This window comes from Oncorhynchus masou, chromosome 17, assembly GCF_036934945.1.
Source record: "Oncorhynchus masou masou isolate Uvic2021 chromosome 17, UVic_Omas_1.1, whole genome shotgun sequence".
Taxonomy (NCBI): Eukaryota; Metazoa; Chordata; class Actinopteri; order Salmoniformes; family Salmonidae; genus Oncorhynchus; species Oncorhynchus masou.
In genome coordinates this window covers 16007391-16031263 of record NC_088228.1, presented here as the reverse complement: position 1 = coordinate 16031263, position 23873 = coordinate 16007391, and the positions used below count along the sequence as shown (strand labels likewise).

The 23873-nt window shown below is 41.8% G+C and overlaps 1 protein-coding gene across 1 annotated transcript in view; it reads right to left on the bottom strand.

Moving 5' to 3' along the window:
• LOC135558601 (xenotropic and polytropic retrovirus receptor 1 homolog) overlaps positions 1 to 20854 on the bottom strand; it is a 43722-nt gene extending 22868 nt beyond the window's left edge. Inside the window, exons 1-2 of the mRNA XM_064992523.1 lie at positions 20377 to 20854; positions 10250 to 10301 (exon numbers count right to left, since the gene is read on the bottom strand). Coding sequence (XP_064848595.1) covers positions 10250 to 10301; positions 20377 to 20445 — 121 coding nt within the window. The 5' untranslated portion in view covers positions 20446 to 20854. The remainder of the gene's footprint in view (positions 1 to 10249; positions 10302 to 20376) is intronic.
• Positions 20855 to 23873: the final 3019 nt, after the last annotated feature.

Here is a 23873-nt window from a genome sequence, read left to right as displayed (position 1 = left end):
ATATTCCCAGGTAAGAAGTTTTAGGTGGTAGTTATTATAGGACTATTTCTCTCTATACCATTTGTATTTCATATTCCTTTGACTAGTGGATGTTCTTATAGGCACTATAGTATTGCCAGTGTAACAGTACAGCTTCCGTCCCTCTCCTCACCCCAACCTGGGCTCAAACCAGGGACACGTCGACAACAGCCACCCACGAAGCATCATTACCCATCTCTCCACAAAAGCCGACGGCCCTTGCAGAGCATGGGGAACAACTACATCAAGGTCTCCGAGCGAGTGACGTCACCGATTGAAACGCGCGCACCCTGCTAACTAGCTAGCCATTTCACATCGGTTACACCAGCCTAATCTCGGGAATTGATAGGCTTGAAGTCATAAACAGCTCAATGCTTGAAGCACAGCGAAGAGCTGTTGGCAAACGCACAAAAGTGCTGTTTGAATGAATGCTTACGAGCCTGCTGCTGCCTACCACCGCTTAGTCAGACTGCTCTATCAAATCATGGACTTAATTATAACATAATAACACAAAGAAATACGAGCCTTTTGTTAAAAGGAACCATATGTTATGTTAAAAGGAACCAACAGCTTTCATATGTTCTCATGTTCTGAGCAAGGAACTTAAATGTTAGCTTTTTTACATGGCACATATTGCACTTTTACTTCTCCAAAACTTTGTTTTTGCATTATTTAAACCAAATTGAACATGTTTCATTATTTATTTGAGGCTAAATTGATTTTATTGATGTATTATATTAAGTTAAAATAAAAGTGTTCATTCAGTATTGTTGTAATTGTCATTTATTACAAATAGATAAATACATTTAAAAATCGGCCGATTAATCGGTATCGGCATATGCTGGTCCTCCAATAATCGGTATCGGCGTTGAAAAAAAATTATAATCAGTCGACCGCTATATTAAATCATCAACATGTATTGATCACATTTGTATTAATGCTGCAGATATTTGCTTTAAAGCAGTATCCAAAGTTCCAAAGGCTGGGACTAATACACTGCAGAAATGTATTAGTAGAATAATAGTAGGGAGAATTATTTATTTCAGCTTTTATTCTTTCATCACATTCCCAGTGGATCAGAAGTTTACATACACTCAATTAGTATTTGGTAGCATTGCCTTTATATTGTTTAACTTGGGTCAAACGTTTTGGGTAGCCTTCCACAAGCTTCCCACAATAAATTGGGTGAATTTTGACCCATTCCTCCTGACAGAGCTGGTGTAACTGAGTCAGGTTTGTAGGCCTCATTGCTCGCACACGCTTTTTCAGTTCTGCCCACACATTTTCTATGGGATTGAGGTCAGGGCTTGTGATGGCTACTCCAATACCTTGACTTTGTTGTCCTTAAGCCATTTTGCCACAACCTTGGAAGTATGCTTGGGGTCATTGTCCATTTGGAAGACCCATTTGAGACCAAGCTTTAACGTCCTGACTGATGTCTTGAGATGTTGCTTCAATATATCTACATAATTTTCCACCCTCATGATGCCATCTATTTTGTGAAGTGCACCAGTCTCTCCTGCAGCAAAGCACCCCCACAACATGATGCTGCCACCCCCGTGCTTTACGGTTGGAATGGTGTTCAGGACATTTCTCCAAAAAGTACAAATCTTTGTCTCCATGTGCAGTTGCAAACCATATGCTGGCTTTTTTATGGCGGTTTTGGAGCAGTGGCTTCTTCTTTGCTGAGCAGCCTTTCAGGTTTGTCGATATAGGACTCGTTTTACTGTGGACATAGATACTTTTGTACCTGTTTCCTCCAGCATCTTCACAAAGTCCTTTGCTGTTCTGGGATTGCGTTGCACTTTTCACACCAATGTACGTTCATTCACACGTCTCCTTACTGAGCGGTATGACGGCTGTGTGGTCCCATGGCGTTTATACTTGCGTACTATTGTTTGTACAGATGAACGTGGTACCTTCAGCTCCCAAGGATGAACCAGACTTTGAGGTCTACAATTATTTTTCTGAGGTCTTGGCTGATTTCTTTTGATTTTCCCATGACGTCAAACAAAGAGGCACTGAGTTTGAAGGTAGGCCTTGAAATACATCCACAGGTACACCTCCAATTGACTCAAATGATGTCAATAGCCTATCAGAAGCGTCTAAAGCCATGACATCATTTTCTGGAATTTTCCAAGCTGTTTAAAAAGGCACAGTTAACTTATCTGTAAACAATTGTTGGAAAAATGACTTGTCATGCACAAAGTAGATGTCCTAACCGACTTGCCAAAATCATAGTTTGTTAACAAGAAATTTGTGGAGAGGTTAAAAAACGAGTTTTAAATGACTCCAACCTAAGTGTATGTAAACTTCTGACTTCAACTGTATTTGCTGGTCTGTGGTGTGTAATGAGGAGCAACCAGACACTGCACTTGAAACATTTAGGAAACTACTTATTCCAGTTACTAATAAGCACACACTCATTAAGAAAATGACTGTAAAAACTGTTAAATCCAATTGGATTGATGATGAATTGAAAAATTGTATGGTTGAGAGGGATGATGTAAAAGGTATGGCAATTAAGTCTGGCAGCCCAACTGACTGGCAAATATACTGCAAATTAAGAAATCATGTGACTAAACTAAATAAAAAGAAACGACACTGAATGAAAGATAAATTATATAAAGAATGATAGTAAAAAGCTTTGGGGAACCTTAAATTAATTTTGGGGGAAAAAAGACAAATCTGCATTTATTGAATTAGATGGCTCATTCATCACAAAGCCCACTGATATTGCAAACTACTTTGACTTTTTCATTGGTAAGATAAGCAAACTTAGGGATGACATGCCAGCAACAAAACACTGACACTACACACTGCACATATCGGACCAAATTATGAAAAACAAGAATTTTACTTTTGAATTCCGTAAAGTCAGTGTGGAAGAGGTGAAACGATGTTGACATGCAAAATAGCATTGTATCTGGTCAAACGCATTTTTTGGTAACAGGCTGATTGGTCGGCTATTTGAGCCAGTAAAGGGGGCTTTACTATTCTTGGGTAGTGGAATGACTTTAGCTTCCCTCCAGGCCTGAGGGAACACCCTCTATAGTGTGCTTAAATTGAAGATATTGCCACTTCTATTTGCCACATTGTTTGCACATTGTTTCACCTGGCGACCATGTCAGTGTGCACTGCACCCGGCCCGCCACAGGAGTTGCTAGTGCGCAATGGGACAAGGATATCCCTGCCGGCCAAACCCTCCTCTAAACCGGACGACGTTGAGCCAATTGTGCGCCGCCCCATGGATCTCCCAGTCGTGGCCGACTGCGACAGAGCCTGGACTCGAACCCAGAATCTCTAGTGGCACAGCTAGCACTGCGATGCGGTGCCTTAGACCACTGCGCCACTCGGGAGGTAATGCCTACACTACGTTGTAGGCACATGTCGCGAATAAATCTGAGCTGAAACATCAGGCTATTCCGTTAAAACAACTCTAATATTAATTGGCACATTTCAAACTGTCCTTTTGTGAGGGGCAGCAGGGAACTAGTACTGTACGATGGCATGTGGTAGGGTCGATAAACCGGAATTGGAGGATCCTCCATTTAAATCTCCAGTTTGGTAACATTTTGACAATGGGCAGAGAGTTGTGGAGAAAACAACAGTATGTCGCCACTCAACGAGAATAGCATACGCAGCTGCCAACACCTAAAATATGTGGACACATTTACGCCGACATCACTCCAGTATACAGGAGCAAGATGGAAACACAAATAAACAAACACACCATTGTTTACCTTTTACATTCAAGCAGCCCTTGGCAGCTGATTCTGACTGGCCAAAGAAATTACAAGAGCGATAGGTAGGCTATTTTGTTTACCTTTTTTAAGAGTCTTTGGTTTATAGCCGTGGATATGCGCCCTTTCTCGGTAGTTGAGAATAGGGAGTTTCAGACCCCCCTGAAAGTGCTTGAGCCATGTTACGAACTTCCCAATTGCACCCATTTTAGCAAACATGTAGTATACACTTTATATAAGCAAACCAAAGCTAAAGTTTTCAAAGAATTGGCCAAAATTATTGCTTGAGAAATTACACTTTGTTAAGAAGCTTTTTTTGTTTCTGTTTGACCATTTTAATTGAAAACAGTCACAGTAAGTTACATAATTGTTACCCAGAAAGTATTTGAAATTGAGATAAAAAAAGAGCTGCATCGGACCTTTAACAGTGAAAGCCCATCACATTACCCCTGAGTGGGAGATGTAGAGCTACAGACATGCCTGCGTTATGAGAGTCACAAGTACGCATCTGGCACTGAAGGAGGCAGCGGCACGGTGCGTTCCTAACCAAATAGGAAGTGGGAATTTACCAGGACTCTGAAAAATCCACTTGAACAGCCCTCAAACTGGTAATTACTAGTGGGAAACTCGTGGATGCTCAGGATGATAGACTTCTCCCACATGGTGTCCTCTGACGTCACCTACTTAGGAAATAGCCTCTATAACAACATTTTTGGCAGTTAAATGCAACAACAAAACATTACTTATAAAAATAAACCTATTAACACTATAAATTTGTTTACAAGCATGATAGCTGTATTTTAATGTTATGGTTGACAGCTTTTTGGCCATTACCCAATCGGCATTTTTTAACTGGTATTTATGACTTCACAACTGGTAAATTCCCACCTCATCAGAGCGGAAACTTGAGAGGCACAACATAACAATCTGGTCAAAACAGTCAAGTAAGGAACATTGTGAATGGCATTTTAAATTTTGGCTCTGTACCAAAACCGAACCGTGACCCAAAAACCACAATAGGCACCGAACAGTGGGTTTGGTGAACCATTAAAACCCTACATTCTTTTTTAAATGAAATGTATCTATGGTGTATTAAAGCAACTTAAACAAGGATAATTGCAGGTAGGCCTACTGAACAAAGAGCTAAGGCTATTAACAAAAAACAAACACTTGGTTGGGAGTTCGTGTTTCACGGTGTGCTGACTGCGGCGTTCTCTTGGTTATATAACACTGGTTGGTTACAACGTTGTTATATTAAAACCCACTGGGAGCACAACAGTGTCCGGAGATCGTTTTACTGATACACTGATGAGTTGACTTCTAACATTGGCAACACTCCAGGCCGAGTGTCCAATGTCCAGCAATAGCAACAGCACACACAGACCCAAAGGTAGGCTAGATATGTTTATTGCCAATCCTATCAATGATAGTGCTGGTTGAACTATGACCTCAGATGACCACAGGAATCTGTGTTTGTTGTTGCTCAGAAGAAATGGCCTCCGAGGCATGGAATTTTCTACAAGTATACTAAAACTAAATGTACTAGTGACCCTCATTGAGTTTAAAACTCGGGTACAAAACTCTGTTCAGGAGTAGAGTAAATGTTTCCTGAATGCTGGATTGTATTGTTGTGCTGATTGAATTAATAAAATGTTGTATTGATTGCTGCTGCCATCTTAGCCAGGTCTCCCTTGCAAAAAACGACTGTCTCAATGTGATTTTTATGATTAAATAAAAAATAAACCCAGAGGGATATTATTAGAGCCCGACCGATAAATCGATAGACCGATATTAAAATCGTCATTATTAAAAAAAGGTAATGATTGCCTGAAGAGAGCGCTCTACGAGCTGCTCATTTAACATCATTCAGCTTGTAAATCACCACGTGAGAGTCAGAGTGAGCATGGTGGTTTGACATTGAGTAGCTTGCCAGGGACAGCGTATTTGGATAAGTAAATCAAAAGTACACTTCATCAAGCAAGTAGTCTTGTCCTCATCACATGCTCATTTGGTTAACGTTCACTGGCTAACCAGCAATGTATTTAGCCTAGCTAGCTAGCAAGCAATCTGTGCTATTTATGCATGAACACAGGACTGACGACATAGTCAACACTGACTCATTCTTCACACAAAAATAACACTGTTACTGTCTGGGCTTATTGTGTTAGTGGGATTTTTTTAGTTAGTTGGAGCAGATCTAGAATTCAGTCTGTCTGCTTAATTCACAATGAGAGAAGATTGTTAGCTAGCCAGCTAGTTCAATTAGTCATGTGTGACTAAAACCAGCGCGGCAAGCATCTTCCTGCATTAATGTTTCAGTCATCAGCACAAGCCAGTTGCAGTTGAAATATATAGCAGACACGTTTTGTACTGAATAACAGTGTAAGAAAACATTTTCGGAATGAATGTGTGGACCCCAGGAAGAGTAGATGCTGCTTTTGCAGCAGCTAATTGGGATCCTAATAAAATGAAATACAAAAAAATTAAATAACAGCTAGAATGTGCTTGTCATAATACACAATACATTACGCAACAACAAGCTAAAGACAGAAAAGAAGAGCTAGGAATCCCATTGGGCAATGAATGGAGGAACATATAACGCCTCACACAGCAGACAGTCGGCCAATTGCATTCAGGTTGTCATGGTGCCTCACGCGGTTGCTCATCATCATGCAACCCCTTCTCAAAGTCAGGGTATGCGTCGAGAAACCTGCCTATTTTCCTCTAAAGTATGTAATGTTACAATTTCAAAGCTAAACGATATCACAGATAAGTTAAATGTTTGTAATGTTGTACTTCTTGTTGGTGAAATTCATGCTAATGTTGAGTTTTTGAGCTAGTGCCCAATTGACCCCTGCACTCCTTGAAGGAGAGCCCTTCTTGTCCCGGGAATCGCCCAGAATGCACAGCACAGTCCATTGACGATGCATGGAAAACATACACAACCTGCCGTTGATACTTTTAAGGAGATGGGGAAACTCCATTGGAATTGTATCTCTGAACAAGCTCTCATTGCAGGTTGCCAAAGTGTTTCTTTACATGACCTTTGACTGTTGTAAAGCACCGTAGTGAATCTACTCAATGCTAAAGTGGTGACATTATGAACTGCATGTTACATGATTTCACTGCATAGTTTGTGATCTTGTGAACAGTGCAGATTCAGATTTAATATCAGATTAACGTTGAGACAAAGCTTAATTCATTCAGCCCTTCTTGTTTATTAGTGTACTTGTGGTGCTTCCGCACAAACACTTCTGCCTTCTTATCCACATCCATAGACAGACACACCTTTAAGTTGTAACTAAGAAGGTAAACTGAACAAGTGTTAAACTGACTTTGTATTTATAGAGGATATACAGTGCCTTCGGAAAGTATTCAGCCCCTTGACTTTTTCAACTTTGTTACGTTGCAGCCTTGTTCTAAAATGGCTTTTTTATTTTATCTACACACAATATCCCATAATAACAAAGCAAAAACAGTTCGATTTTTTTGCAAATGTATTAAAAATAAAAACAGAAATACCTTATTTTCACAAGTATTCTTGCCTCACATCATTTGGAAACGGTATATTGATGATATTTTTGTTCTATGGAGGGGTGATTCAAAACAGCTCCAGGCGTTCCATGTTTTTCTTCACTCTTGTTCTGAGCATCTGAGATACACTATGCATTCTTGATCTTCTGATCTTGTGTGAAGATAATGTTCTATACACTGATCTTTACAGGAAGCCTACTGATCGTAACAGTTTGTTGAGGGCTGATAGTTGTCACCCACTTCCCTTGAAAAATAGGTTGCCCTACAGCCAATTCTGTCGAATCAAAAGAATTTGCAAAAAACAATTGACAAAAATATGGCTGAGACGCAAAGAAAGTTCAAGGAGAGGGGCTACAAGAATGATCAGATTAATATTGCCATTGAGAAAATTCAAAACAAAACATGACCTTTTTCAAGGTCAGTCTCGCAAAAAGACGCATTCTTGCGTTCTAACTACCCGCTATTCAAAGTCCTCTGAACAAATTAAGGGAATTGTTCACAAACATTGGCACATCCTAAAATCCGATGATAAACACATTATCGAGTCTTCGGACCTTCCCTTGGTCGTATTCTCGCGGGGCAGAAATCTCAGAGACCAATTGGTAAACTCTGATTTACCACCCCAAGATATTCCTGAGCAACGTCTATTTGCGCCCCTACTGGATGGAAATTACAAATGTAATGGCTGTGCTCAATGCAATGGCACTTATAAATGTAGATCCTTCAAACACCCACAAACAGGGAAATCGATCCCAATAAAAGGTGTTATTACGTGCTCCACTAAGGCAGTTATTTATCTTATAACTTGTCCTTGTGGTAAAGATTATGTAGGTAAAACAAAGCTCGAATTAAAAGTACGTATCTCAGAGCATCGTAGCACCATTAGGTGTAAAAACTTTACTTATCCACTTGCGGCCCACTTCTTGGAGGCAGGCCACTCGATTTTGTCTCTGCGTTATATTGGCATCGAACATGTCACCCTCCCTAGGAGAGGGGGTGACCTTGATCATTTATTGTTAAAACGAGAGGCTGCCTGGATCTTTAATTTAAAGATCCTTGCGCCCTTCGGTCTCAACGTAGACTTTGATCTGAAGCCATTCTTGTGATTGTGACTTTGCCATTGTAATTGTTTGTAAACTTGTGTAGTCAAATTAATCTATGATCGTATGCTATCCATTTGTTGTTTGTATGCTGTTCTTTGTATGACAATTTAATATTTGATTATTAACCAATGATATTAGGCCACTCTTGGCCATGATTACAGACACCTGTGTCTTTTGACACTATGTAAACGAGTCATTCCGCAGTGTTTGTGATTATACCCTGATGAAGACAGCTTGGCTGTCGAAACGTTGGTAATTACATTTTTTGCATCTGAGCTCCGAGAGTGTGCGGCTCTCTTATTTTCAAGTAACTAAGAAGGTAAACTGAACAAGTGTTATACTGACTTTGTATTTATAGAGGATATACAGTGCCTTCGGAAAGTATTCAGCCCCTTGACTTTTTCAACTTTGTTACGTTGCAGCCTTATTCTAAAATGGCTTTTTAAAGTATTATCTACTCACCATATCCCATAATAACACAGCAAAAAAAGTTTGATTTTTTTGCAAATGTATTAAAAATAAAAACAGAAATACCTTATTTTCATAAGTATTCAGACCCTTTGCTATGAGACTCGAAATTGAGCTCAGGTGCATCCTGTTTCCATCAATCATCCTTGAGATGTTTCTACAACTTGATTGGAGTCCACCTGTGGTAAAGTCAATTGATTTGACATGATTTGGAAAGGCACACCTGTCAAAGGTCCCACAGTTGACAGTGCATGTCAGAGCAAAAACCAAGGCTTTTTGGTGGTTATCATGTAAACCAATTTAAGAACAAATGTTCTTAAATAATGTACATTTTTAGATTTAGTTACGAAATCATAATTTATAGTATCTGTTAATCCTTCGGAGAACAATTTGTGAAAAAAAAGGTCTGCTTTTCGTTCCACCTGTTAAAAACCATGTATCGGCAGATATATCGTTAGCTCCCTAAAATCAGTATCCGACTCAAAAATCCCATATCAGTCAGGCTCATATCTATCTATCTATCTATCTATCTATCTATCGCACACACACACACACACACACAATATTTGAACCGTTTCAAATACTTTGAGCGTTTGCTTTCGCCTGCCTGGAGTGCCAGGTAGGTGACTAACATATTTGAAATGTTTTAAAATTGTATTTGAACCCAGGTCTGATACAGAAACATACACAGGTTTAGTAAACCCATTCTCTTTTGAGAGAAGCTACCCTGTACAATCCTCCACCTACATGTCTGCTTGAGATCCTTCCAACTTTGCCTAGCCTAACGCCTATGTCTAACTTCAGGCTCATCTGAGGGTTGCTACCCTAATGAGCATTGCTACACTATACAATCCTCCACCTATATATGTCTATACTGCAGTTCCCACCAGTGGTTCAGAGTAGCCTCTGTTGCTAGTCAAACGTAACAAGTTGGATTAAGTCTCCAAGCACACAATGCCAGGCAGAAACACCACAGGGAACTCTTAAAAAGGGACACGAGGTGTTTCACTGAGAATCTCGCTGTAGAAACAGATCAGCCTTCCAATGAAACTGAAAGCGGCTATGACGTAGCCAGCGACACTAGAAAAAGGCATGAGCAATGCATTGTCATTCTCCTCGCTGTTAGACCAAAGACTGATGGCCAGAAGCTTCATTTAGAGGGAGGGGTATTTGATGAGATGTGATTATTGTTCACGTCGCTTTCTCTCCCAGGCTCAACACTCTTTTCCTCCTCTTTCTCAGTTTTTTTCACTTGCTCATCTCTCCTAGAGGATTGACTTTGTTCTTGCATTGATTTCTGCAGAATTAGTTTGATACTGAAAGGCTAAGGGTTAGCTAATAGTAGTGTGCAGAATGCACGTACGTACACACATCTTATTTTACCTTCAATAGAGGGAGCCTGGTCCTGGGCAGAATACAGCATATCCTTGAAAGCCTGCAGAGCAGAGAGAGAAAAACAAGAGAAAGGGGTAAAAAATAAAGTCACTGACCTAACTAATGGGATGACACATTTAGAAAATGAACTGCAGACATTGTGTTGTGTTTGACGCAACATCACTTGTGTTTCGACACTTGGACTCTTTCAATAATGCAGCACTACACCAAGGATTCACACACATGTAAGCCAACAGCTCAAAGTGGTAGAGCAGCACATGATGTAGTGTAGTGTATGAGTCAGCAGCTGCCACTGCTTAAAAGGGATATACTTCCAGTATTAGCTCTAATCTAGCACTAATGTTAGCTAGGCCTGGGTTTAAGGTTAGGGGTTGGGTAACATGCTAGCTAAGTAGTAAGTAGTTGCAAAGTTACTAATTAGCTAAAATGCTAAAGTTCTCCATGATGTGATTCGAACACTCAACATTTGGGTTGCTGGACCTTTATATGCTAGGGATGGGAATTGCCAGAGACCTCAGGATATGATATTATCATGATACTTAGGTGCTGATACGACATGTATTGCAATTCTCACGATTCTATATGTATTGAGAAGCGATACTGCGATTTCATAGCGATTCGATGTTCCAAACATATATTCGTCACCATGGATGCTGCTGAGAGACTAGAGGGAAAAAAGTTGTTTTGATCAGTCATGGAAATAAAAGTGGTAAAAACATGTTGGCTCACCACATAAAAGCAGATGGAGAACAAGTTATAGAAGGACAATTACTGGAGTTTTGGCACAGGTACAGACAGCTAGCACAAACATGATATTCCAATATTGTCAAAAATAATATTAATATACAGTATATTGTCAAAAATAGTATCCTGACATGTAACTATTGATTTCACCCATTAGTACTATACATGGCTTCTTGCATTTCTTAATAGACAAGCTAAAAAGCCAGGCCAAATCAGTGAGTTCAGCCCTTCTAACATGGGCACCCAGATTATTGTACCACTGACTAGCTAAAACAGCCAGGGAATTTCTGCCCAGGAGCAAGCAGGCGGCCAGGCAGACGTTTCATAGTAAACCCTTTCCAACCTATAATGGAAGCTACACTGTACAATACTCTTTCAGCATGTTGGTATACAGACAGACAGAAGGCCAGAGGAAGCAGCAGAAAGTTGAGGGATAAAACAGGTCATGATATTCGGGGGTGTGTGTAAATATAACAATAGATATAACAATAGAGAAGAAGGGTGAAAAGGGGTAAGTGTTCCATCCTGGCTGTCCCTGAGAGAATGCCAAGAGTGTGCAAAGCTGCCATCATGGCAAAGGGTGGCTACTTTAAAGAATACAAAATATATTTTGATTTGTTTAACACCTTTTTGGTTACTACATGATGACAAATTACCATGAATTCTGCTCAAATGTATTAGTTTAGGAAATCTGTTGTCAAGCATTCCCACAATGTGATCATCTCAATGGAAGCAAGGAATGAAATTATTTTTATTTTCAAATACAACTCATTGGGATTAGTTGTGGTTAATTTGCACTGCACAAATAATAATTTTCCAGCCCCCCGACCATCCAGCCTATGCTGAATTTAGTTGCCTACCCCTGCTATACAGTCGCTCTCTGTGCCCTAGAGTAGAGAACAAGAAGTCACTTATTATTGTGTAAAAGCAAGCGAGTCTGAGGACAATGAAAGTCCTCAGTGCCAATAGAGCTGCATGGTCAAGGTCACTCATGCTCTGATGAATGAGTGGATTCAGTAGATCTACAAACATGAGCAACGAATGAAGAGAAATTAACAAATGATTGGGAAAGAAGTCTAGTGTCCTGGAAGATAACACATTGGTAATAGGGATGCATGATATATCGGTGAGAATATCAGAATCTGACAATATTAGCCAAAAATTACGACATTGACAACGGCCCGATGTCGAGTTTAACGCCGATGTCAAAAACCGATGTCAAAGCTGAAGTGTATACCTATATAATGTAGGTAGGTGACGTAATGACGCCACGAAAAATACAGAGCTACATGTACAACACAGCATTCCTAACCTGGCCCACAATGTCTGCTGTGTGGATCTATTTTGACGTTTCAAAGGAAGATAACAGAAAGGCCATATGCAACGTTTGTGCTGCTATTATTTCCCGAGGACGGGAGAAAGTGAAATCTTTCAATACCACAAACCGAATTACTCATTTGAAAGTGCATCACCCCCAGACGTTCAGCAACTACTTGGAACTACTTGGATGATGTTGGCTTTCGCCGACTGGTCAAGCACCTCGAGCCCCAGTACACACTACCAAGTAGGTGCTATTTTTCAGATTTTGTGCTACCGGAGTTACATAGTATTGTTGAAATGCACATCCACGAGTTACTTGCTATGGGCGTCACTGCTATTAGCTTCACGACTGACATTTGGACCAGCGACGTGAGCCCCATGAACATGCGGAGTCTGACAGCACAGTGGGTCGACAAGGATTTCGTATTGAGGAAAGCAATATTGCATGCTCAAGAATGTGCTGGTTCTCATACCGCTTCTGCCATTTCAATGGCATTTGAGAAAATGTTTGAAACTTGGAAAATCCCAAAGAACAAAGTGCACGCTGTGCTACGTGATAATGCACGTAACATGACAAAGGCTTTGGAAGAATGCGGAGTCGCTAGTTTGCCATGCATGGCACACACGCTTGAACTGGCTGTGAACAAAGATGTTTTGGCCCAACGCAGCATATCTGAGACAGTGGCAACAGGTAAGAAGATAGTGGGTTATGTTAAACACTCACAGCTAGCATACAGCCACCTGCAAGCAATACAAGCAGCTTGGAGTGAAAACAGAAAGGCTTAACCAAGACGTTTCCACCAGATGAAACAGTACTTTTTACATGATGGAGAGCCTGCTGGAACAAAAATGAGTGCTTGGCGTGTATGCAGCTGACTATGAGTTACCTGCAACAATCAGTACAAACCAGTGGACTCATGAACATGAACACACTCCTAGCTCCATTTGAACAACTGACTCGAGAAATAAGCTCATCAACTGAGTCTGCAGCAGACGTGATACTCTCTGCTCAACAAAACGTCCGACACAGACCATGGGGTCAAAACTTGCAAAAGTACTCTACTAGACGCTGTGAACAAGTGATTCGGTGGCATTCTCTCTGAGCCTCTTTACTGTGTCGCCACCATGCTTGATGCTAGGAACAAGACCTGCTACTTCGATGCAGACAAGAAACAGGGTTTATGTGAAATGTTACAGACACAGCTGGACAAGATGGAAATGGACAGAGTGACAGTGCACACCAAAGAGGACCCACGACAGAAGAGGCCACAGACAGGCAGGGCTGAAACTTCACTGCTTGACATGTATGAAACGACTGACCAAATTAACAAAACAGCATAGCAAGTAAGTGAAAATAGGTTTTGATTATGTTTTACTGGTAATGGGGATATATGCAAATGCCAACAAAATAACTTTTTGGTCAGTGTGTGTGAGAGTGACACTTACTTACATTTTCTGTTACTACGTCGGCCAACATTTGCCAATGTTGATCTATGACTAATGAACGTTTGGAATGCAAGAATAATAGAGGACCCCCCCTTCCCATTATTTGCAGACACTACTATTCCCCTCCACTTGGATACTGGAGAAGTAACAAGCACCGTTTCCCCATCCTAGCTAGAGCTGTGCACAAGTATCTTGGTGCTCCCTGTACTAGTGTGGCCAGTGAGCACCTTTTCAGTGCAGCTTCACACATTGTAGACAAAAAAAGACAGACTCTCGTGACAAAGCCGAGCTGGTCCTCTTTGTGAAGAAAAACCTCCACCAAATGTTAAAGTTGTAAATGGGCAGTCATATTTTAACCCAGCCATCTACAGTCACTGGAAAAATGTTTACTAAGCCCAATGGCTTTTCTGTTGTTCATTCATGGCTTGTATAGGTCAAGATTTTTTATTTAATTTAAAACATAGTAGTTTGTTTTTTTATTTCCTAAATGAAAGATGTGCTGTAAATTTGCTCTCATTTTACTAGTCAAGTCAGTTGAGCACATTTTAAAAGTTGGTTGGCATGCTTGTGTGTGTATTATCTTACAGCGGGAATCCCAAATCAATCATTACCGATCAATCGGTAATGATTGCTGGCCGTTTATCAGGGTTCCATACTTACTGTATCCTTATCCAACGTGTGTGTCCAACACCATAAACCCCCACTGTTCCCAACAAAGATGTAGGTAGATCCATTCTCATATGCTTGTTTCCTTCTCTCATCACGTGACACCTTGGAACAACAGCTTCAACATCAGGCTACAATAACAAGCGTCCTCAGTTCTCCAGCCCAAAACATGCCCCTAGAGTGTCCAAATAAATGTTACTCCTAGGCAAAGGCCTAGGGTCAGCTTTCACTGCCTTAATCCAAGCCTTTGGGGGCTATTAGAAATACTGTTCCTAGAGTCTAGACAAGAGATTGGGGGTAAAGTCTAGCCAACCTATCTATCTATGAGGGGAAAATTACCTACACTAGAAATGTATGCCCAAAAGGCCCCTAGCATCTATCCCCTTGGAACTTGTCTATATAGAATCTCATAAATAGTGCGAGAGTAAGAACCAACAGACAAGGGGCCAGTCTATGGTCCTCCATTTTACAGTCTGCTACATTAGATCTATCGGAGCACGGCATTGCCATCAGTCATTTAGGGAATGATTCCTTTGAAATCAATGAAAGCTGCTATGTTGCCCGCATTGTGTCACATCCAATGGCAGCTTCAAAGTGCAAGAATTGCTGAGGTTCAATTCTCTATGCCTGACGCGCACATTCATTCTATCTTGTGAATGGAAATAAATGAGAAAATAGTTGATTTTGGTTGGTTTCTGGTGTAGCAGGTAGAACTTCACATTGACACAATACTGATGGCAATGTGTGTAGTGCGGGCCCTCAGTGTCCGGTCTGGAATGTCAAGTCACGAGCTCTGCTGTGTAGAAACCTAGCGGTGCCAAAATCCCATTGTCTTCCCTCGAAAGCCTATGTAAAAATAGACATTTTTTTCTGTATGGCGTTTTGAGCTCTAAAATCAGATGAGGCTTGCGCCCTCATGCACGCTCTTTGTGCATAACTCAGGCTGGATGAAAATGACTACATCAACCATGATCCTTTGCTAGTTACGGCCACTTTCAATATGATCCTTAGCAATTGTTTTGTGCCATTCAGCCTCAAATCATCTTCCAATTCAAATCTTCCAGCTTCATGTGCCATTGGGACATTTCCATAGGAATATGTGGATGACGTCAGCGCTACTATCTTCTGGTTTTAATGTCTATGGTGTAGCGTAGCTGGCTTGTTAGCTAAGGTCTTCTGTGAGGCGCTGGTTGCGTTCCAGCCCATCTTTACACAGTTGGACTGTGCATATCATAAGACTGCTATATCATTAATGTGGTTCTTGAGATGTTAAAACACTACTCCAGGCATTGTGAGAATTTGCACAGTGCGACGGACTGGAACGCGACCAGTATCTTACTCTTCCCTGGAACTGAGCCAGTCAAGCAGCCAGCCAGGAGGAGAAGACACTGATATGATCGTGGGACTGTCACTGTGAGAGCTAGCTAATATAAATGGGACAATCCTGTTTAAATGCTCCAGTAGTTTAATTAGAAGCGTTTTTTGTTTTTAACCACTGAGAAGGCCTGACGAAGACTCTTTGCGGTCAAATCTTTGCTAGTAAGTAAAACCACGGGAGAATTTAGCCCTTAGGTTAAACCGTGAGCAGGTGTTTTATTGTTTTTAATTTAAAAATCAACCCTTTTTTGCACTACTTTCAAACTAGCAGCAGTGTTTCCCTAGCCTAGCTCTGTTTTAAAATGGTGAATGTGAGGAACAGATAGTGTTTTTACGGAGCAGAAAACCGTTTGTGGCAGAGATCGTAGGAATGATAACAGCAACAGAGACAGGAATGGCATGGTGTGGTGTGCTTACAAAGATCACCAACTGTCACGCAATACTCAGCACAGAGCCTACACAGCAGGGCGCAGTGCTACTAGTGTAGCCAAAGCCTTGTTTCCCCACACTACCAACTGTGTATGTTTGTGTGTGTGTATGGTGTTTGTACTTGACAGAAAGGGCAACTTCCCATGCTTGAGCCTGTGTGAGTGTACACTAAGTTCATCAGCAGGTTCTAAAGCGTAAGTTTCCTAAACAAAGCAGACCACTACAGGCAAGCAATTATCCCTTCAGCCCCCCTCCCTCCTCTATCGTTGTACTCCTGTTCGCCCTTTACAGGTCTGTGGTATCTTGCTAGGGGTGTTACACATTTAGGGCCGTAATACAGGCCAAACTACAACACAAGGCCAGACAAAATCAAGGCAGTGTGGACTGTGGAGATATGGTGTCTGTTAGCCTACGAGACAGAGTCGGGTTAGAATGAACGTTGAGTGACTTCTCTGACCACAACTGGCTACACATTCTCTGCCTCCAATCTCACTGCAGTCAACTGCCAAATAGGCTAATAAGCTAAAAGAAAACTGCCATATACACACACATATATAAGTATTTGAGTGTCATGTCACGCGTATAATAGGATTAAATATATGACGCACAAGCCTAGATGAAGGAGTAGGTGGTTATTAGGCTATTAACTACTGGTGAGTTAGCCACTGCACGTCTCCAATCTGAGCTCAGAAAACAGTAAGCCATAATCAGGCACCGAACTGAAAAAAACTTACTGAAACAGGAAGGGACTACCAGAATGTATCCAATAAGAAACACTTTACAGAAGCAAACTGTTTTGCCATAATGAATATGACCCAGAAAAATCGGCTCCACAAGAGTAAAAGATACAAAAACAACAGGAGGTCACTTAGACAGGCAGTGGTAATTATTCTCAACAAGAACCGTAACCACAGACACGCAGACATGAACATGGTACACAAACACACATGTACGTGCACTGCATGAATTCAGACACGAATAAACAGTACAATGACAGACATGAAATGTCTGCTGCCTGCAAATGAATACAATAAGCCTCAGCCTGTTTCCCTGATGAATCTAATTTAGGCAGTACAGTGCTCTGCTCATACAGAATGTTGAGTGCAGAATCCAGCTATCCTCTTGACCTGAGAGAGAGAGAGCAGTGACCAAATACAACACCTTTACAAGGAATTAGAATATATTCTCAGAGCGGCATGTGCATGCATTCACACACATGCATATATGTGTATGGGCGGACACATTCAAACACATACAGATAAACGCACACACACCTAGGCAGAATCTCACAAACAAGTTGTCATGAACAGGCTTAGGTCGATGTTCTCACAAACATTTTGAAAACCACTACATGAAGAGACTACACTTCCGAAAACCAATACACGAGTGATACTTCGTCCCAATGTGTTGTGCAACTCTAGCCAACTGGCAGGAGTCTGGAAAGACAAATTGTGTAATCATTGTGTGGAGAACTGACCCCGCAAGAGCCACCATTCACTCTCTGTTCTAGCCCTGACCATCTCTAATCAGTAGGCTAATCCAACGGAAAAAACCTCAGCAGCACTGATGTGAAATGATTCAATTATGTGTACTGCAGTCAGAGGGAGTACTGATGTGGGGGGGGGGGGTACTGTTGGGGAGAGTAGGGGGGCGGTGCCATTTTAGAGTGCTGAGTAGGAAAGGGGCGGTGATTTTAGAGTGCTGATGTGGGGGAGTAGGAAAGGGCGGTGCCATTTTAGAGTGCTGATGTGGGGGAGTAGGAAAGGGGCGGTGCCGTTTTAGAGTGCTGATGTGGGGGGAGTAGGAAAGGGGCGGTGCCGTTTTAGAGTGCTGATGTGGGGGAGTAGGAAAGGGGCGGTGCCGTTTTAGAGTGCTGATGTGGGGGGGGGGAAAGGGGCGCTGCCGTTTTAGAGTGCTGATGTGGGGGAGTAGGAAAGGGGCGCTGCCGTTTTAGAGTGCTGATGTGGGGGGAGTAGGAAAGGGGCGCTGCCGTTTTAGAGTGCTGAGTGCTGACGTGGGGGGGGAGTAGCTGATGTGGGGGGAGTAGGAAAGGCGCTGCCGTTTTAGAGTGCTGATGTAGGAAAGGGGCGTTTTAGAGTGCTGCCGTTTTAGAGTGCTGATGTGGGGGAGTAGAAAAGGGCGCTGCCGTTTTAGAGTGCTGATGTGGGGGAGTAGGAAAGGGGCGCTAGAGTGCGTTTTAGAGTGCTGATGTGGGGGGAGTAGAAAAGGGCGCTGCCGTTTTAGAGTGCTGATGTGGGGGGAGTAGAAAAGGGGCGCTGCCGTTTTAGAGTGCTGATGTGGGGGGTAGAAAAGGGCGCTGCCGTTTTAGAGTGCTGATGTGGGGGAGTAGGAAAGGGGCGCTGCCGTTTTAGAGTGCTGATGTGGGGGAGTAGAAAAGGGCGCTGCCGTTTTAGAGTGCTGATGTGGGGGGAGTAGAAAAGGGCGCTGCCGTTTTAGAGTGCTGATGTGGGGGGAGTAGAAAAGGGGCGCTGCCGTTTTAGAGTGCTGATGTGGGGGGAGTAGAAAAGGGGCGCTGCCGTTTTAGAGTGCTGATGTGGGGGGTAGAAAAGGGCGCTGCCGTTTTAGAGTGCTGATGTGTGGGGGGGTAGAAAAGGGCGCTGCCGTTTTAGAGTGCTGATGTGGGGGGGTAGAAAAGGGCGCTGCCGTTTTAGAGTGCTGATGTGGGGGGTAGAAAAGGGGCGCTGCCGTTTTAGAGTGCTGATGTGGGGGGTAGAAAAGGGCGCTGCCGTTTTAGAGTGCTGATGTGGGGGGTAGAAAAGGGGCGCTGCCGTTTTAGAGTGCTGATGTGGGGGGGGGGTAGAAAAGGGGCGCTGCCGTTTTAGAGTGCTGATGTGGGGGAGTAGGAAAGGGGTGGTGCCGTTTTAGAGTGCTGATGTGTGGGGGGAGTAGGAAAGGGGTGGTGCCGTTTTAGAGTGCTGATGTGGGGGGAGTAGGAAAGGGGTGGTGCCGTTTTAGAGTGCTGATGTGGGGGGAGTAGGAAAGGCGCACTGCTGTTTTAGAGTGCTGATATGGTGGACAAAACTAGACAATATTTCACACACTTGCATGATCATAATTCAAAAAGACAATGTTTATCATTGAGGAATGCAAGTTCAACAACAATTATTTTGGATCTATATGCCATAAATGTATTTGGCATGCTTACTTCATAACAAAGAAATGCTCTAGTGACCACTGGTCTGGACCCATTTTGCGCACATATTTTCCAGCAGACTGGAAGAGAGCAAGCTGACCCTTTCCAGAGCTTTTTAATTAAAAGACAGTGTCCTTGAATTTGACTTTGTTGGTGTTGATACATGAGAGGATGGTTGCCAGCAAATATTTTCAAGGTAGCCATTTGTCCTGCGGTCTGAATTGGACCCAGCCCAGGGACTGTGTCAGTAAACATGACAGTGCTGGTGTAAGCAGCAGCAATGCGTAGAACTGAGGACTGCAGCAGTGATCACCTCCAAATGCAGGTGTTCATTGCAGAGCTATGTTGCTGCAATCCACACCAGTTCCATAGATTGCAGGTATATTCAATCATCTCCATCAAACAGGGGCATTGGGTTTTGTAGTTGATCCGTGCTGAAGAATGTTAGGGGATCAGTGTAAGTGTGCACTGTATTACAGGTACTGTAACGTTATAACGCTACTAAACAAGCTAGCTATTTGGTTGGAATTGTAGCATTTAATTGCAAGAGAGTTTTCTATCTAGGTAATGTTGGCAAAATAAGGTAGAGAATAAGAATTATGAACCATACATCTAATGTAACGTCTAGTATGGCTCGCTGAGTTACATTAGGTCAAGCAATACTTGTAAAATACGCTAAATAGCTCAAACGCTTGACATTCAATGTCTCAAAAAAAAACTGTTCATTCACTGTCACACACTGCAAACCCCATTAGATGCAACCCCCCCCCCAGCAATATTAGCAGACTGTCGGCTAACCGCTAACATTAGGAGTTCATGCTACGTTATTTGTTATACTCGCTAGCTGCTTTATCTGGCTAGCCAGATAAACTGACATGACTTAGTAATGATTACTAGCTGTGTGTGTTATAAAAACGGAGCTCTATCAAGAGTATCCCTCTCTTGGCAGTTTGCTAGCTAACGCGAGCTAGCCGTTTACCTCATACTGGATGTATTGTTTTCTCCATTCAGGGGTGATGTGCGCCGAAAGGTGCTCCGTGAATTTCATCCTTCCTCAGTGGTTCCCCTCTGGGGTTTCGACGTTGAAATACTTGCTGTCAGATGACTTTCTTTGCGATGGAGGATATCATACAGCTAGCCAGCCAGCTAAAATAAAACCAGCGAGTCCGGTTTGATAGAGAATCACCACTTAGCAATGTTTGTCATCCAGATTATGACTGTGCTGCTCGGTCGAAGATCCCCTTTTCTCCGTCTCGCATTATGGTCGGAGAACGTGAGTGACAGCCACGAAACATTACTTCAAGAAAATGCTCCTCTCCGCCTTTATCTTACCTAGCTACGTTGTCACTATAATAACATGTTTTTTCGCCTTTGATTATTACTTGGACTACATTGTTTCTGAGGTAACAGCCCCTAGCCTCTTGTGCTGTGAGGTCGTTGAGTCGCCATCGTTGGGCAGAAAGTGACGTGGTTGTGGCGTCACTCTTCATAGAAAACACAACAGCAAGTGTATTTTAAATTCTCACCGCCCCCTTCATTTGGAAAACGGCAAGAGCATGTGCCTTCCCCACAATTTCTACTCTAAACCACTAGTTTCACAAACTAAAGTCCAAACCCTTGCCAGACAGTTAGACCTATCATACATTTGCGTTGTGGACATCAGTGTCTCCTAGAGTGCATATTTATCAACAGACTATGAGTCAGAGCTTGATTGGCCCGAAGAAGGTCTGGCACCAAGGTGAACAGAGCTTAGCCTATTCATTGGTTTTGCAACTAACATAAAAAGGCACAAATCGTTATGTGATGTAGTCACTAGATGGCCATGTTAAAATAAGGACCAATTATGTGATTGAGGGGAAAGAGTCAGAGTAGGACTTGAACCAAAAATCCTGCACAGGGCAAATGCACTACCACCTGTGCTAATAAGGTACAGAGAAGGCTATGCTTAGTACTTGATTTGGGCAGGAGCTCACAAGAGGCGAGGAGGCCTACAGGCACCTCAGATGTTCTATTATTTGAGCTACTGAACAAAAAAATGATTTAATGTGTCGCTCAGTTAAGTATAGAGTCAAGTCATCATGGAATTTTGTTAAATATATATATTTTTAAATGTAACTTTTATTTAACTAGGCAAGTCAGTTAAAAACAACATCTGCCAAAAGAGGTTGCTCAGGCAGGTTTAACTTCAAATAAATAGATGTGCCTCCTCCTCTTTCTAAAAATAAATGTAATTTAACTGTATACAAGAATATTCATATGTATGAATAGTGTGTAAATTGTATTTTTGTTGTCTTTTGATGTCTTTCCAATATATAACTCTTATTTATTTATTTTATTATAATTTGTTTAATGTTTAATTTATATATACTTTTTTTTCTATACAGTGCCAGTCAAAAGTTTGGACACACCTACTCATTCAAAGAGTTTTCTTTATTTTTTACAATTTCTACTTTGTACAATAATAGTGAAGACATCACAACTATGAAATAACACATATGGAATCATGTAGTAACCAAAAAAGTGTTAAACAAATCTAAATATATTCTATATTTGAGATTCTTCAAAGTAGTCACCCATTGCCTTGATGACAGCTTTGCTCACTCTTAGCATTCTCTCAACCAGCTTCATGAGGTAGTCACCTGGAATGTATTTCAATTAACAGGTGTGCCTTGTTATTAAAAGTTCATTTGTGGAATTTCTTTCCTTCTTAATGCGTTTGAGCCAATCAGTTGTGTTGTGACAAGGTAGGGGTGGTATACAAAAGATGGTCTTTTACCAAATAGGGCTAAGTCCATATTATGACAAGAACAGCTAAAATAAGCATAGAGAAACGACAGGCCATCATTACTTTAAGATTTGAAGCTCAGTCAATCCAAAACATTTCAAGATTCTCCAAGTGCAATCACAAAAACCATCAAGCACTATGATGACACTAGCTCTCATGAGGACCGCCACAGGGAAGAAAAACCCAGAGTTACCTCTGCTGCAGAGGATAAGTTCATTCGAGTTACCAGCCTTAGAAATTGCAGCCCAAATAAATGCTTCACAGAGTTCAAGTCACAGACACATCTCAACATCAACTGTTCAGGGGAGACTGTGTGAATCAGGCCTTCATGGTCAAAATGCTGCAAAGGAACCACTACTAAAGAACACCAATATTAAGAAGAGACTATTAGAAATCTGTCCTTTGGTCTGATGAGTCCAAATTTGAGATTTTTAGTTCCAACCACCATGTCTTTGTGAGATGCAGAGTAGGTGAATGGATGATCTCCGCATGTATAGATCCCACCGTGAAGAATGGAGCAGGTGTGATTGTGTGGTGGTGCTTTGCTGTTGACACTGTCTGTGATTTATTTAGAATTCAAGGCACGCTTAACCAGCCTGGCTACCACAGCACTCTGCAGCAATACACTATCCCATCTGGTTTGTGCTTAGTGGGACTATCATTTGCTTTTCAACAGGACAACGACCCAACAAACCTTCAAGCTATGTAAGGGCTATTTGACCAAGAAGGAGAGTGATGGCGTGCTGAATCAGATGACCTGGCCTCCACCCAATTGAGATGGTTTGTGATGAGTTGGACCGCAGAGTGAAAGAAAAGCAGCCAACAAGTGCTCAGCATATGTGGGAACTGTTTCAACACTGTTGGAAAAACATTCCAGGTGAAGCTGGTTGAGAGAATGCCAAGAGTGTGCAAAGCTGTCAACAAGGCAAAGGGTGGCTATTTTGAAGAATCTCAAATAAAATATATATTTAGATTTGTTTCACACTTTTTTGGTTACTACATGATTCCATATGTGTTATTTCATAGTTGTGATGTCTTCACTATTATTCTACAATGTAGAAAATAGTAAAAATAAAGAAAACCCTTTAATGAGTAGGTGTGTCCAAACCTTTGACTGGTACTGTACACATAAAAAATAAAATAATAATGTCCTTGTCTATAACTGTTCTGTACTTTGTCATATGTTTGTACGTTTTATGTGGACCCCAGGAAGAGTAGCTGCTGTATGTGCAGGTGCTAATGTAGATCCTAATTAACTAAACTCCTCTTCTTCTTTCAGAAAATTAACCAAAGAATTTGTGGAGCTCCTGCACCTAAATATAAACAGTACTGGGCTGGCACCCACAATGAGTACCGGAAGCTATTTCAGTCCAAGTCAAGTACTGGCTATGCATACATATAGGGAGGCTACACTATTCCCACTCTCTCAAGACACGGCCCGCACACAGCCCCAATGAGATACAAACAAAATGAGAGACCACAGGGATGATCTCAGTGCTGCCAGTAACATAGAGATTGAGGGGGTAAGAGCTAGAGTAGGACCTCAACCAATAACTTTGAATATACAGTCTCTTCATTTTGGGTTTCGGGTTAGGTTACCATTATATGGTGAACTACTCTATCATGAGCAACGTACATCAGGATACATGTGTTACTGTAAGGTGGTAACCTAATGTGAAATGGTACTAACC